The sequence below is a fragment of the Melospiza melodia genome, chromosome 2 (genome assembly GCF_035770615.1).
Source record: "Melospiza melodia melodia isolate bMelMel2 chromosome 2, bMelMel2.pri, whole genome shotgun sequence".
Classification (NCBI taxonomy): Eukaryota; Metazoa; Chordata; class Aves; order Passeriformes; family Passerellidae; genus Melospiza; species Melospiza melodia.
In genome coordinates, this window is record NC_086195.1 from 5,299,249 (window position 1) to 5,315,313 (window position 16,065).

The 16,065-nt window shown below is 40.1% G+C and overlaps 1 protein-coding gene across 2 annotated transcripts; it reads left to right on the plus strand.

Moving 5' to 3' along the window:
- Positions 1-229: 229 nt before the first annotated feature.
- On the plus strand, positions 230-14,203 carry LOC134432463 (mucin-2-like). 2 transcript variants are annotated; one of them, XM_063181249.1, is made up of 8 exons: positions 230-502; positions 2,418-4,454; positions 5,947-6,189; positions 7,831-7,914; positions 8,705-8,817; positions 11,393-11,585; positions 12,091-12,228; positions 12,507-14,203. In XM_063181249.1, the coding sequence occupies exons 1-8, from the start codon at positions 253-255 to the stop codon at positions 12,536-12,538; spliced, it is 3,090 nt and encodes a 1,029-aa protein (XP_063037319.1). In that variant the 5' UTR covers positions 230-252; the 3' UTR covers positions 12,539-14,203. The 2 variants fall into 2 exon arrangements, with proteins under 2 accessions (XP_063037319.1, XP_063037311.1); XM_063181241.1 differs by having other exon boundaries at positions 12,091-14,203.
- The last annotated feature ends 1,862 nt before the right edge of the window (positions 14,204-16,065 follow it).

Below are 16,065 nucleotides of genomic sequence, written 5' to 3' on the forward strand. Positions count from 1 at the left end.
TGTAGTTTATTAACTGCTTTGTGTTTTTATAGCTTTACTAGACCATATTTGCTTGTTACTTGCTTAAAGCATCTTTTTTTACTCATATTAAGTGTTGCACTGCCATTAGGTCACGCATTGCCCAGCCCCAAGGCTGTTAAAATATTTTGCTTATTAAACACCCTGAACAAAAGGGTCTTCAGATGCGTTGCACTGCTCACTAAATTCTTCCTGCCTTTGGCTCACCTTTGGCTCACACTCAGACCTTCCTCCATGAAGGAAAAGCAAGCATGCTTGAGCAGAAAGCTGGGATTTATTGCAGAGCAGGTCAGGTGTGAGGTTTTCGTTGCGTTGGCTGCGCTCCCGACGCGCAGAGGCTGGGAGGTGACACTTGCAGCCTCGCCCCTGTTTAAATTCCCCAAGTGCTCCATTCAAAATGCCACTCTCAGCGCTGCAAGGAGGGGGACACTCAGCATGGGCACTCGGAATTACCCCTGGCACTTCATCCTCTCCGTTCTCCTCTGTGAGTAGAAATTAATTTGATTATTTATTGTCGCTGTGCGTCACTGGAAAACATTCAAAATGATAATCAAGGAAGGGGGGGGGCTGCTAAAAATAAATATAAATCAAATAACATGCAATATTTATAGGGTTGTGGTTTGTTGTTTTGTTTTGTTGGAGTTTTTTTTGTTTAGCTTGAATGCATTGTATTTCAGCAGATATTTTAGTAGGGATATAAAGCTGTAAGTAGGTAAAAGAATGAGAGCAAAGTATTCAGAAAACTCATCTAAAAGATCAAACATGCAGTATCTGACCAGATTTTTTGACTTTTTTTACCTCTAAGCTTAGTTATGAATGATGCATTTTGCCATTTTTTCTCCTCTGAAAGACTCTTTAGAGGAGTCTTTCAAAACACATAAAAAAGTATGGATTAAGTTGTATTAACTGCGCTGTATTCTCACTGCACTGCAAGAGATTAAAAAAATTCTAGAAATTCAGAGGGCTGCATTATTTTATTCTTAATGTCTGGTTTCATGTCATTCAGTGCAGATAACCACCAGTTTCTTGACTGATCAACACCTGCTGTTAAAAATCTGGGAGATACAAGCACAGGATCTTACAATTCAAACTGTATTTGGGGGTAAAAAAGATATCAGTCTGTAGGAAGAATTTTGAAAAATATGAATTGTAATATTACAAGTTTCTATGTTGACATTAAAATGATATGAAAATACCACCTTGATTTTACAGGTGAATAGAGTCAAAAGCAGTTAATTAATGTGGTCCTTAAGAATTTGATAGAGCTGTTCCAGTGCACCCTGTCTGAGAATCCTCTAAATTTCATTCAGCCAAACCCAAAGATCCAGGATAATAATTAAGTGTTGTTAAGGAGTAAAATTGCAATGAGGCAGAAGGATATGTCTGGGTTTTCAACAGGAACAAAGCCCCTCTTCAAAATCAAAGCTGAATTACCAGATCAAGTAAAATATTAATTGAATTACTATTTTAATTAAAATTAAAATATTATTTTATTTTTAAAATTAATTAAATAAACCCAATTTTAAAAAATTAATTAAACCCAAATTAGCCTGACCATTTAATCACAATGAAAAAAGGGTTTGATTTTCCTTTTAAAGAAACTTTGAGAGTGTTAGAAATGTTGTCACCTTCGCATTTGGGAACTACAGGAGTTACAATTTATTTGTAGTTAGAAATAGAAGTAAACACAAGAAGGCAAAGGATTTTCACCCAGATTTGATATTATTTAGAACATCAACAAAAAGATATCTTCATAAAAATTGTTTTCTCCTGCCTGACAGAAAGTAATTAGGAAAGAAATAAATGCCTTGCAAAGTAAAGAAATTGAAGCAATAAAATATGCACAAACAGGCAAGGGGAAAATTGTGCTGAAAAACTCATTCTACTAATTTTTAATTTTCCTGTTTATTCTCTAGGAATTATACTTTAGAACAATCATAGGATCATAGAATCATTTGGGATAGAAAAGACCTTTAGGATTGAGTCCACCCTTAAACCTAATACTGATGAGTCCACCACTAAACTCTTCCCTTGCTGTAAATAAAATAATATTTATAAGAAGAGAAATATTATGAGTAGAAAATTGGGAAAAAAAAGTAGACTAGGAATAGAAACATAATATAAATCTTTACATTTATACAGGAAAAAGGTATTACCAGGAAATTGGTAAGATCTCCTCAAATTTATGCAAATGGAAAAGGAAGTAACAGAGATTTCATGGTAGTTGAGGAATAGCAAAGAATACAAAAGTGGAAATGAGGAAGGAAAGGAATAACAATGAAGATGAGAACGTTGAGTGAATTTTCCACACAAGAAGACAGTTATATTGGTAACTATTAAAGTACTTCAGAGAATTACAAGAAAACAATCCATAATCCACATTTCTGACATTCTGGCAGGTACCCTGATGGCATTAGAGGGAAAGGACACAAAGACTGCCACCTCTGAGAGCCACCCGAGTGTCCCGAGGAGCACAAACAGCAGCAGCAGAGCTGGCCCAGCAGCAAACAGCTCCGATGGCTCCGTGGCAGAGCCTGACACCCCAACAATCCAAACCTCCCTCCTGGGCACAACCTTGCTGTCCCCCTCCACCATGAGGATGGTGGGTGCAGAGAGCTCAGCACCAGGAACTGGCACCACCACTGCTGCTTCCTCCCCACCTCTCAGCTCAGCCACAAGGAGCCACTCCTCCTCTTCCTCGTCTTCCTCCTCTCCTGGGAGCTCCTCAGCTGTGCCTCCCAGCCCACAGCAGAGCAGCACCAGCAGCACCACTGGGATGCTCTCAGCCACCACATCCCACCCATCCACAGCCCTGGTGTCCTCTCCATCCTCCACTGCTGGGACAGGGACACAGGGCCCAAGCACCCCCAGGCCTGTGGCTTCCACCTCTCCTGCCTCAGAAACCATCGAGGCCAGGCCTTCATCCACAGCAGGCAGCAGCACAGGGAGACCAACACCTCAGCTCACCACCGGACAGTCCTCGGTGCAGGGGACGGTCACTTCACCTCCCTCATCCTCCACAGCCTCTGCAGGCAGCAGTGCCATGACTCTTCCTGGAGAAGAGAAAGTTTCCACCATGAACCAGGGGAACAGAACAACAACTGAGACCTCCCATTCCCACCCATCCACAGCCCTGGTGTCCTCTCCATCCTCCACTGCTGGGACAGGGACACAGGGCCCAAGCACCCCCAGGCCTGTGGCTTCCACCTCTCCTGCCTCAGAAACCATTGAGGCCAGGTCTTCAGCCACTGTGGGCAGCAGCACAGGGACACCAACACCTCAGCTCACCTCAGCCCTGCCCCAGGGACAGCCAACTGAGCAGGTGACAGCCACTTCACCTCCCTCATCCTCCACAGCCTCTGCAGGCAGCAGTGCCATGACTCTTCCTGGAGAAAGGGAGGGTTCCACCATGAACCAGGGGGACAGAACAACAACTGAGACCTCCCATTCCCTCCCTTACACATTGCCGGAGTCCACGATGACGGTGGGTGGAGAAGGGAGGACGGACACTGCACCCACAACATCAATGTCAGAAAGGGACTCACTGGGGACATCTCCTGGGAGTGGTGCAGCGTTCACAGCATTCTCAACAACAGGAACTGGCACCACCACTGCCCCAGAGACTGGCACTGCTTCTTCCCTGTCCTTCAGCTCAGCAGTGACGAGCCACTCCTCCTCCTCCTCCTCCTCTCCTGAGGGAGCTGTGTCTCCCAGCCCACAGCAGAGCAGCACCAGCAGCACCCCTGGGACGCCCTTGGCCACCACATCCCACCTGTCCACAGCCCTGGTGTTCTCCTCTCCATCCTCCACTGCTGGCACTGCGGGCAATGAGTCAGAGCCCATTGTGAGCAGCTCAGCTGCCACCACAGCCAGCTCCAACCCAGTGCCTTCCACCTCTGGCACAACTTCCATGAGCTCCTCAGCTGTGTCCTCCAGCCCACAGCAAAGCAGCACCAGCAGAACCACTAGGATGCTCTCAGCCACCACATCCCACCCATCCACAACCCTGGTGTTCTCCTCTCCATCCTCCACTGCGGGCAATGAGTCAGAGCCCATTGTGAACAGCTCAGCTGCCACCACAGCCAGCACCAAACCAGTGCCTTCCACCTCTGGCACATCTTCCATGGGCTCCTCAGCTGTGTCCCCCAGGCCACAGCAAAGCAGCACCACTGGGATGCTCTCAGCCACCACATCCCACCCATCCACAGCCCTGGTGATGGCCACTTCCCCTCCCTCATCCTCCACAGCCTCTGCAGGCAGCCATGCCACGACTCCTCCTGGAGAAGGGGAAAGTTCCACCATGAACCAGGAGGACAGAACAACTGAGCCCACTGCCAACACCTCCCATTCCCTCCCTGCCACATCCCTGACAACCCCATCCACGACAAACATCAGTACAGCAACATCCGTTAATCCTTCTATTTCTACAACTTGCTGTGAGTATTTTAACACATGATACTAAATTTATTTTGCTCTATTTTTGGAAGAATTGTGTATAATTTCCTTTCATTGCATTGTTTTTGTTGGAATTTGAGCTTTTTATATTGAATCCAGGAATATGAATCCCTGCATCCATCTATTTTCTGAAAAGCTGCAGTTCCTGTCTGAGGTTGTTTTTGAAATGACACACCTTGTGTTAGGCAGTGCCACAGGGATAAAATGCTTTACAGTTATGCTGCATAGGCCAAGTTATGTCAATAGGAACTTTTATTGGTTTCTATTGTTTTTTATTGGTTTCTGTTGGTTTTTATTGGTTTTGTTAGTTTTGATCTTGAAATCTCCTTTTACAGAATACTAGAGGCAGTTTCCTCATTGGGAGAATACAGTTAATTTTTTTTTTTTTTGCTAACTTGCTTCTTACTTGTTTCAATACTAATTCTCTTCTAGTGCATCTTTAATTTTTTGCCAAAGGGCTATCTGCCCATATTCAAAGAATAGGCAGTAATGAACTTTTCATCATTTTTCCGTGGGATAAAAAAGTAAAGCAAAGATGGAGAAGAAGAGAATGCAGCCTTTTTGAACTCTGCACCCAAAAAACAAAGGCAGCATGACTTCCATTTTTAGAGCATAATATTATTCTTCAGAGGGGTCCAAGGGGTTAATCCATCCTTTTTCTGGATTCACAGTGTTCATGGAGAGCAGTAGGAGATATGCACACACACAGTAAGGTACAGCTTGGTCTTTGACAGTGGCTCCATGGCCAAGGACAGCCCAGTGGCTCCTCAGGGGTCTTAGATCCCCTTTGGTCATATCAGCTGTGGGGTAAAATCCCTGGATATCATTTCAGAAAGGGAAGCCTGATAAAATCACTGGAAATGCATAATTATGCAAATATCAATCAAGGCAGTTTCTACACCTTGGTAAAGCTCTCCTGGACCCAGTAAATGTTCACTGGGTGCCTGCTTGCAGGCATAAACCAGGGTGATAAGTGAGTATTCTTAACCCTACTATGAAGCACATTTAATAAATGCCTCTCTACTGCTCTGAACTTCGGTTTTTCTGGTGGTATTTTAAAAATCTATCCTCCTGAGGATATCAGGATGAGTCAAATACCAGTCCATTTCAGAATGCTCATGTTTTTCTCAATCAGCTTCATCAATTCTCTATTATTTAAAAGCAACATTGTACAGTTCTGACCATTTACCACACATTGCCTGTAGTTAGAAAGGCAAGGACCAAGCACAATGTCCCACATTTGTGTTCTGGAGCCATCAAACAAAGTACATTGATGTATGGTTTCTGTCTCTAGAGCAAATGGTTCACTTCTGCTCTTTTGGGAGAATGAGGTGGAAAACTGAAATCAGCTCCAAAAAACCACACAAGAGTTTATGTTGGTTTAATTAGTATTTTTCCTTTAATAATAAGTATGTAGAATTGCAGGAGTGAAATGGGCTGCTCTCAGCTGTATGAAACTTTCCCACTTTGCAGTGACAGTGTCCATCCGAGTTCAGAATGTGACTGCAGAAGAAATTCACCTCAGCTGGAGCAGCAGCAGCAGCACAGGCAGCCTGTACAGCATCTCTGTCAAGGATGGAGAGGAGATAAATACAAGAACTACAAATGAGACAGAAACTGTGATTGAAAACCTGCTTCCTGGCCATGTGTACACCATTTCCGTGGCACTGTCATCTTGTGCTGGGAGCAATCCTGCTTCAGTCACTGTCCGAACAGGTACCTCCTCCATCCCCCTGGCACCTCTTTAATTCATAGAAACTCACAGTGTCTTGTTGCCATATGGTCTGGATTTGATCTCACATACTCTTATTCCTGCAAGTTGTTTTTTATTTATGTGACTCATCCCCTTATTTGGATGGGACTGCTTGAATTCAACAGGAGTTTGCAAGAGTAAGAGCTTGCTCTGTAAAATTTCTGATCCTGTGGGATTATTGAGCCAGATAATTCTGTACAGAATTCAAGATATTTTGGCTGTAAATTTACCAGAAAATATTCTGATAGTGTGAAGTTTAGGTTCTACATGCTCTTGTGAATGCAGGCAGTCCTTAATTGTCATTGTTACCTTTTACATTTCATCCTGGGTTATAGACATTAAGGCAAACAGTTTAATTGTGTCTCTGTACTAAAACTGATTCTGCAGGAACGTGACACATAATATCCCTCTAAATCAAGGTTTCCCCTTTTAAAACTCCCCATTGCCATCTCCCTCTTAGCCAATCCCTTTAGAAAAAACTTTTTCCACTAAACAAATTCCCACTTGGCACTGCTGCTTCTCCATCACAGGCAGAGATCTAAAAGTCATCCTGTCAGTCAAAGGGAGCCACTGGGTTATTTTGGCATGATCTAGTTTGATAAAACTGTGCTGCACTTTATCATCCTTTCCCAGTGGCTGAGAAAGTGCTCATGATTTCTTTTTATATAACTTGAAAGATCTAACTTGACTTTTGGCAATTGTTATTTCTTCCAGCATTTCTTGACCTCTAAAGCATAAATGTCCTTGCTGCAATCCCTTTTTGAGTTCTCTAATGGATTGTCTGATTATTCTCAAAACCTTTCTTAGGGCCATTATTTTGGCAGTGGACTGTGGGGTTCCTTCTGATGGACTTACCCTCTCTCTTAGTCGTTAGGACCACAAAGCCAAGGAATTCTCATCATTATTTCCATTGAAATCTTTCAATTCTTCAGTCCACTGGCTTTCATTTATTACTTTCTCTATTCAAGAAAAATAAAAAATGGTTTCCTTTTGGAATCTGGAGCCATCTGCCCTACCAGAAAATTGTTTGTAAGCTAATTAAAAAGAGCAATAAAGACCAAGTCATCCATATTTCATGTGAAATTAAAGATTACGTTCAATTCTATGAGAACTAGGGATATAATCCAATGAACTAACCACATAAAACCTGCAACACCAACCTTTAATGGGTTTTGACCCTTCATAAATAATTCAGATTAGCAAGTCCAGACAAGCATACTGAGGTTCTGAGACTCCATGATGCATATCTTTTTCCAAAATAAATTTCAGGGGAATTTTACTTCTGAAAACTCCATCTAGCTTACCTGAGTTGTACAAGCACATAATAGCACAACCTATATCTTTAGCTCTCATAAGAAATCAGAGTTCTCAGTGCTATTTCAGTGAGTTCTCAAATACCACCTACCCACCCACCACCTGCCTCTCTTTTGATATGCTCCAATTTTATAATTTGCAATTCAAAGTTCTCACTGGGCCAAAGGAACTGCTGCTTGGGTGACTCCTTGGCCATAATTAAAGACTTTCACCTATTCCATAATTTTCTTATTGTCACTGATAATGCATGCACAGAAGTGATTATCTTGATTTTTACCTTTATTTTGCAGATTATGGTTCCTGTTTCAAAGGGACTGAGTTGTGTTTAGCACAAAGTACTGGCTGTTCTGACTTGAAAGGCATTGCGTGCTCCAGTAAGTTTATAGAACCTCAACATTTGTTTATCCATAACTGCAGGGTATTATTTCACAATATAGTATCTCCCAGGAGTATTTTGCCATCTGCTTTATGGTGTCAGTTCACACAGCATCTGAAGTTCACACTTCTTTGGTGAAGAAGCTGCCTCCATCAAACTTCAGTGTCAGCTTCCAGCTCTATTTTAGTCTGGACTTTTCTATGTAAAGCTTTCTTCTTTTGGCTCAGGGCTCATCCACCTACTCAGGAGGATTTAAAAGCCTTGCAGAGCCTAACAGACTGGTGTTACTTCTGCTGGAATCAATGGGAGAGTGGCTGTTGAATTAGGGAGTGGGATGCACCCTAAATAATACAAGAATGGTGAACAATTTGGGAGGATTGTGATGGCTGACAAGCTTGGAGAGAGTCGGGTCTGAAGGTTCCAAAGCCACTGCATTAGACACACATGATACACATGATTATTATTATTATTATTATTATTATTATTATTATTATTATTATTATTATTATTATTATTATTATTATTATTATTATTATTATTATTATTATTATTACTATTATTATTATTATTGTTGTTGTTGTTGTTGTTGTTGTTGTTGTTACTATTATTATATCAATTAATATTATAAATACATTATATTATTGTTGTTATTGTTATTATTATTATTATTTTCTGCTTTTATCAATCCATATTATAAATACATGAGATAATAAAGTCCAAAGAGCAATTGTGGAGGTCATCCTGGGATTCACCTAATTGTTCCTTCTTTTTTTTTTTCTTTTTTCCAGATAACCAAGCATTTTCCTGCAGAGTTTGGTTCGAAAACGAGAAATTTAATAACACACTTTATAACTCTGATAGTGAAGGCTACATAAATATGTCTAAAAGACTCAAAACAGAGGTAAGTTGATGCAATCTTCTTTGTCAATGAAGGAACTGCAGAAAGGCTTGTGATTAGCAGCCTTAATCTCCTACATTCATTGTTAAATCAGGACTCTGACAGGTGAAAAAGAGAAAAACAGTACAGGAAGCACCAAATCTGCCAAGGACAGAGAGCCTGTTGTCCAATGAGGAGGGCTACATTCCCTAAGCCATCCTCAAATATAAGTTATTTAGTGAAAGGCACTTGAAAATTCTATTTCTGTAAGGAACATCCCGTTCTGTTTATTTTCTCCCACTTCACTGAACTGATGCCTGTGGAGACAAAAAAAAAAAAGGAGTTACTCAAAACCAGCATTTCAGCACAGATTTGGAAACGTGAAAACTTTGCAAATGTGTACTGTAAATCCAGATTATTGGCAATACACTGGAAGTGGAGTCATGGAAGTGGCTGCAGGATTGGGCAAAGTATCAAGGGGTCATTTTCCCCCATTTTCCCCCATCTCAGGGGGAAAAAACGGAGCAAAAGTGGAAGTTTTGAGGCAGCAATGCTGACAAGCATCAGTCTGCCACTCAACTGTCTTTAGCAGCATGTTAAAAAAAAACCCTAATAATTTCAACACCTCTCAGGATTCCTGATGGATATCAACCTGTGAGATTGGGGTAGACTGCTTTAAATAACTAGCACAGCTATTTTTAGTGTGATGATCATACCCTTTAGCTAAGAAACTCCACAGATTTCAAAAGCAGTAATTAATTTGTTCTCACCACGCCAACTCGGAGGTAACCTTGTCTTATGACTGCTAACATCTCCACTTCATGGGTAGAAAATTTATTTTAGTGGATGTAAAAGGTTTCCTCCAACCTGACTGAACACAGCAGGAATTCCTTTACTGGCTTTTAATAAGCTTTTACCTCATGCAAAGTGTCAGCTTTTCTTCAGAAAAATGGCAAAATCAAAGACAGGCTGTACTAACATGGTTGAAAATATAGACAATTTCTCTATTGGATTTTTTTTTCCCCAGTTTGAATGTTGAACTATTTCTTTTATATTCCACTCTGTAGCTGTAGCTTTGAAATGTTAGTTTTGCCTAGATAAGTCAGGTTTCCTATGTAGACTGCTCATCAAGGTGAGGAAAAGAAAATAATTTTTGAAGCCTCTGTCCAAAGAACTTAAAGGGATGCAAAGTTTGGAGTGTGGGGTTTATCCCATAGAAAAGATGGAGGCAGAAAACTGAGCAGTGACTCAGAACAAGGTTTGTTATCATCTGGGAAAAATAGTAATCTTTCAGACTTTTCAGGTAAAATACCATATTTATCCACAGGGAGAAGATAGCTTCTCTTAGTGGGTTGAATCAAACACCTAATTTTCTGAAAAGATCAGTCCTGACAAAAACATTTCAACCAGTCTTACTTAAAAAAGGGGACTGCTTGTTCTTGCTTTGTATCCATTTGAAAGCACTAAGCAAGGCTCTACTTTTGGAGATATCAGTGAAATTAATTTGATTTTGATTGATGTCACAGGAATACACTTGGTTTATGCCAGAATGATTGAGAGGCAAATCACACCCTTGTCTCTCTTTGCAAAGGTGTTCTGTAACGTCATGACTTTGAAAATCTGGTGACAAAAATAAGTTTTAAACTTCTCACATGAAGTTTTGTGCTGGTAGTGTGTGCAAAACCATGCCTGAAATTTAGTTGCACATGTTAAAAAAAGTTAAGGGACAGTGAACATAACTTTAGAAATATTGGGTGTTCTTTGTAGATTCCAAATTTTGTACAATCAAGGTCCCATATGTGTTTGTGGAGGAGGACAACTTGTTCTAATGCATTATTCATTGATAACTAGCTAAACAGATTGGAGCTTTGGAAGTCAAACTCAGATTTCACATTTTCAATCACAGACAATGCATTGCTCTGGCATCCTCTTCCAATGAGTTTTTTTATTTGTTATCCCAAAGCAATTGCCTTGAAAGAGTAGTAAGTGAGGAAAATTTAATACCTTGTTATATATTTAAATATATATATTTAATAGATATGATATAGAAAATAATAATATATCATTTTATATATATTATTATATATAATATAATAATATATTATTAACATACAGTATATATTATAATATGTAATATATAGTGTATTATATATTATACATTACATATTACATATTACATATTACATGTTATATATTATATATTATATATATTATATATATTATATATGGTATATTGTATATTATATATTATATATTATATATTATATATTATATATTATATATTATATATTATATATTATATATTATATATTATATATTATATATTATATATTATATATTATATATTATATATTGTATATTGTATATTGTATATTGTATATTATATATTATATATTGTATATTTTATATATTATATATTATATATATTATATTATATATTGTATATTGTATATGGTATATGGTATATTGTATATTGTATATTGTATATTATAATATAATATTGTAAAATTTAGTGCCCTGATGTGTGCAGGATGTTTGTGTTCCTGCTCTGCCTCAGCTGACTGACAAGTGGAATAAATATCAATTTCACCTTGCACAGGTTCTTGAAGCAATGCACGCTGAACTGGGGAATAACCACTCTGATATTTTCATTCTGGGGTTCAGATCTGGCAGTGTGATTGCTGATTTTCTCTTTTTGCTGCCAAAAGAAGAAGCCATGGATGTGGGTGATATACAGACCCGCCTGAGTAATGTATTAACAAGCAAGTTTGGGAGAAAAAGTGAAGTGGAAAGTAAGTGATGTTGAAAGAGCTTCTCTGTAATGGTGTGGGGATGAAAGGGTCAGATCTACTGCTGTTAAATGAAGATGATAAATTAACTTCTGTCTTTTAAGAGATTCAAATAGTTCAAGTAATCTATTTAAACATTCACTGAACATATAATGATTTAATATAGATTATGGACCTGTTTTAAAGAGTCATTACACATGCCCAGTTCCAGACTCAAAGGATGGGTTCTCTTCACACCAAAAGATCTAAAGACTCTCAAGTTACACCAATCCATCCAGCAAATCCTCAGAGCAGCTGTTATGGGTGACACCAAGAGATCACAAGGGCCCTCATAAAAGATTTCTAGTTAGCAAATCTTCACCACATTCAAAAACATTTTCAATATTATTCAAAATTTCAAAGCTGCCAAGCAGTAAAACACAGCTGTCACTTAGGGCTCCAGGATTTCTTACACCCACTTCTTTACTGTTTCTAGCTAACATTCCTAAAATGTGCTTTAAATTTCCAGCTGTGTCTGCTCAGTCACCAGCTGACAACATCTCCTCCTGGAGAGCAGCAGTGATTGTCCTTGGAGTTCTGCTGGGAGTTGCATTAGTGGTGATTCTGCTGGCAATTCTGTTTTACATCCATGGGAGGAGAAGATCAGGTAAATACTTGGTTGAACCCTCAGGACTCATCGGAATGTTTGTCTACAAGCACTTATAAGATAAACCATCAGCTTCACTTAAATGTTTTGGGCAAGGCAGAAAATTAATATATTTATCTTATAATTTGATGTTATTATTATATTATATATACATATTGATGTTATTATTATATTAATTGTGCATAATAACTTAGGATAATTTACACCCTTTCCTTCCCAATGTGCATTGTCAAACTCCTGAGCTTCTAACAACACCTAATGAATCTTCCTTTAAACAGGTATGGATTTTTCCTCATTGTACACCTGGTAGAGTGAGGAACAGAGAAACTTCTCTTCAGCCTATCCCATATAGGTACTGCAATGACTATTAAAACTGGCAATCTAGAGAGACAAGACCCAAACTACTCAATATTCTATTTAGGTGGCACTGAAAACAGGGTGACTGAGCCTGGTAGCTGTGGCATGTCACCTGAATGCTCAGCTGAGCCCAGAGTCATCCTGTTGGCTTTTGTGCACTTGCCCAAGGGTGATTCACCTCCCCTGAGACTCCTATCACTGTATAGAATTATAAATATATATATATGCCTTTTTCTGTGACTGCAGAATGAGCCCAGGACAATTAGCAATCCAGCATCTGCAGCTTGATTAGGAGTTTGGAGGGAAATGGGATAAATCTCAGTTATGTGCACTTGCTGTAGAAGTCTGCTGGACCAGAAACTTGATTTGGAGGTTTCTGAATTCAAGGTTTCTTTAATTGCTGGGCTATGAAGAAATAACTGTTTATATGTGTCAAATGTAAGGCATGCTAAATCCAGCTGTGGTGTCACAGCATAGTCTCAGAGGTGGGGAAGGCAAACATTTGGCCAATTTGAGCCAAAAGTATTTTACTCACCTATTTTTGCCTGTCAAAAATGGTTGGCTGAGCAAGGATGTCCCATATAGTGCAATTCTGTCCTGCTCTTGGTAATCCCAAAGTAGAGTCCAGTCCAAAAGAAACAGCTCCTGTGGCATTGGAGCAGACCTTGCTTCAGATTTCTCCTAATTGCTTTTTGAACAATTAGAAGAAATTACCTTCACCTTTTCCCACCCCTCTTCACTGCAGTCCTGGTGAAGTTACATTCTATTCCATTTCTGTGATGCAGTTTTTCCTTCTTGGAATGTGCTGAACAGATGACAAAGGGGCAGTTTACTGCTCTACATATTTCCAGCAGGATTTATGAGTTTCATTTCAAACCAGCTCTCCCTGTATCTCTATATTTTGAATTCCTGTTGAGGCACTGAGTATTAAACCATGATGTTGAGGCCCTGGCTGGCAGCCCCTGAACACCCCTGGTTTTTGGGTTTTTTTGTGGTGATTTGGCACAGATTTGGGTACATTGGTGCCAGAACTGCAGCACAAGCAGAGGTGCACCAGCAGCTCTGCTCTGCTCCCTGTGCAGCCAGCATTCAATCTTATCCCTCATTCCCTGTGCTGTGACACAGCTCCTGGCACAGCCGTGCTGAGGACCCTGGCTGCAATATTATTTTTAGCAGCAGGGACCTATGAAACAGGGGCTTGCATGCCTTGCTCTCCCTTTCCTTCTGTGTAGGGTCAATATGTCTGTCGTGGTTAAGATCTGGGGTGTGGAGTCACAGACACCTCAGTGGTGGGAAGAGAGTGATTAGTATTTGTTACATTTCTATTTTGTGGCTTTTAAATATAGCTAGCTCTGATGTTCCACTCACTGAGTAGTCACTCAACAATGTATTCTGTCAGTAAATACAAGTTATTCAGGGAGCTCTCTTGGAAACACAAATGAGTACTCTTGCTTGTGTTAATACTCTTTTATTTCTCTTTTGAGCGATATACTTTGAATAGCAAATCCTCATTGTCAGTAAACCTTTCTGATGTCTTTGTAAATAGTGTTAAATAGAGACCATGTACAGCAGGCTTGAACAATCCTGGGACAGTTCATGCCAAGTGTATTTAATGTCTTTGGGGGGGGGGGGAAGTGGTATTTTAAACAATTTTCTCAAAGATGCTTTACAAATAAAATCTTTATTTTTACAATTGTGCATTCTGAAGTTTGTCATGTAATTTGGAGCCTCTTGTACCTGCAGGGGGAGAGAGGGTGGCCAGTGCAGTCAGCAACAGAGCTGACCTTGGTGTGATTACACAGAAGGATGATCTGCTGGAGCTAAATCAATCAAGAGAGAAGATCTACTGAATCTATCATTTTTTACCTTCTACATCAATAAAAATCCCCCTCCCACCGCAGTGTGGAGTCTAGAGTCTGGGAACTCTCTGAAAATGGGAGCAGGAGAAGCCAGACCTCCCCTTTCCACAGAGGAGCATTTGGGAATGCTCCCAGACACCATTCAGAGGGGCTCCTCATGCATATTCCCTTCTCAGACAGAGGCAGCAAGTGGCACAGAGAAATAAATGGCTGAGGATAAGACACTTGGAATCAGTGGGATTTAAGCAACTCCTCCATTTTTGTGTGTCAGGATGTCTGTGACTGAAAAAGGGCATATTGCCTGTTTCAGAATTGCTTCTCCCCTCCCTGGAACTGACTGACACTCTGATCCAGAAAAACCTGAGCTGCCAATCCCTCCCTGCATGCTGTGATCAAGGCCAGGGTCTGAGGAAATGCTGTGTTCTGTTCCTATTGCAACTGATGAGATGACACTCAAGCCTTCAGCTGACTTTTTAAAACAATTTCACTTTCCCACAATTTATTATTCCAGCTGATGTCAATAACCAAAAGATTTTCTTCACAAGTAAGTGAAAATCATGGTGCTCTGGAACCAGGACCATACCCAGTTGTGGCACTGCATTCCAAGGGCACAGGCAGTTTGGGACTGGATAAAGCCAGGTTTGGGAATAGCAGGTTGTGCATTTGCCATCTTCTATCTAACTGAGATTATTTAGGCTGGGGAGATGCCATCTTCTATCTAATTGAGATTATTTAGGCTGGGGAGATGCCATCTTCTATCTAATTTGGATTATTTAGGCAGGGGAGTTGCCATCTATCTAACTGGGATTATTTAAAATGGGGAGATGCCACCTTCTATTTAACTGAGATTATTTAAACTGGGGAGTTGCCATCTATCTAACTGAGATTATTTAGGCTGTGCTAGGAGTTTCCCTTAGTGCCTCTGTCATTGTAGATTCAAGATGGTTGTGCACTTGCCATCTCCTATCTAATTGAGATTATTTAGGCTGAGGAGTTGCCATCTTCTGTTTAACTGAGATTACTTAGGCTGGGGAGATGCCATTTTCTCTCTAATTGAGATTATTTAGGCTGGGGAGATGCCATCTTCTATCTAACTGAGATTATTTAGGCTGGGGACTTGCCATCTATCCAACTGAGATTATTTAGGTTGTGTTAGGAATTTCCCTTAGTGCCTCTGTCATTGTAGATTCATGATGGTTGTGCACTTGCCATCTCCTATCTAATTGAGATTATTTAGGCTGAGGAGTTGCCATCCTCTGTTTAACTGAGGCTGGGGAGATTCCATCTTCTATGTAAGTGAGATTATTTAGGCTGGGGAGATGCCATCTTCTATCTAACTGAGATTATTTAGGCTGGGGAGATGCCATCTTCTATCTAATTGAGATTATTTAGGCTGAGGAGTTGCCGTCTTCTGTTTAACTGAGATTATTTAGGCTGGGGAGATTCCATCTTCTATCTAATTTGGATTATTTAGGCTGGGGAGATGCCATCTTCTATCTAATTTGGATTATTTAGGCAGGGGAGTTGCCATCTATCCAACTGAGATTATTTAGGTTGTGCTAGGAGTTTCCCTTAGTGCCTCTGCCATTGTAGATGACAACACCTTGAAAGGGAGGAGAAA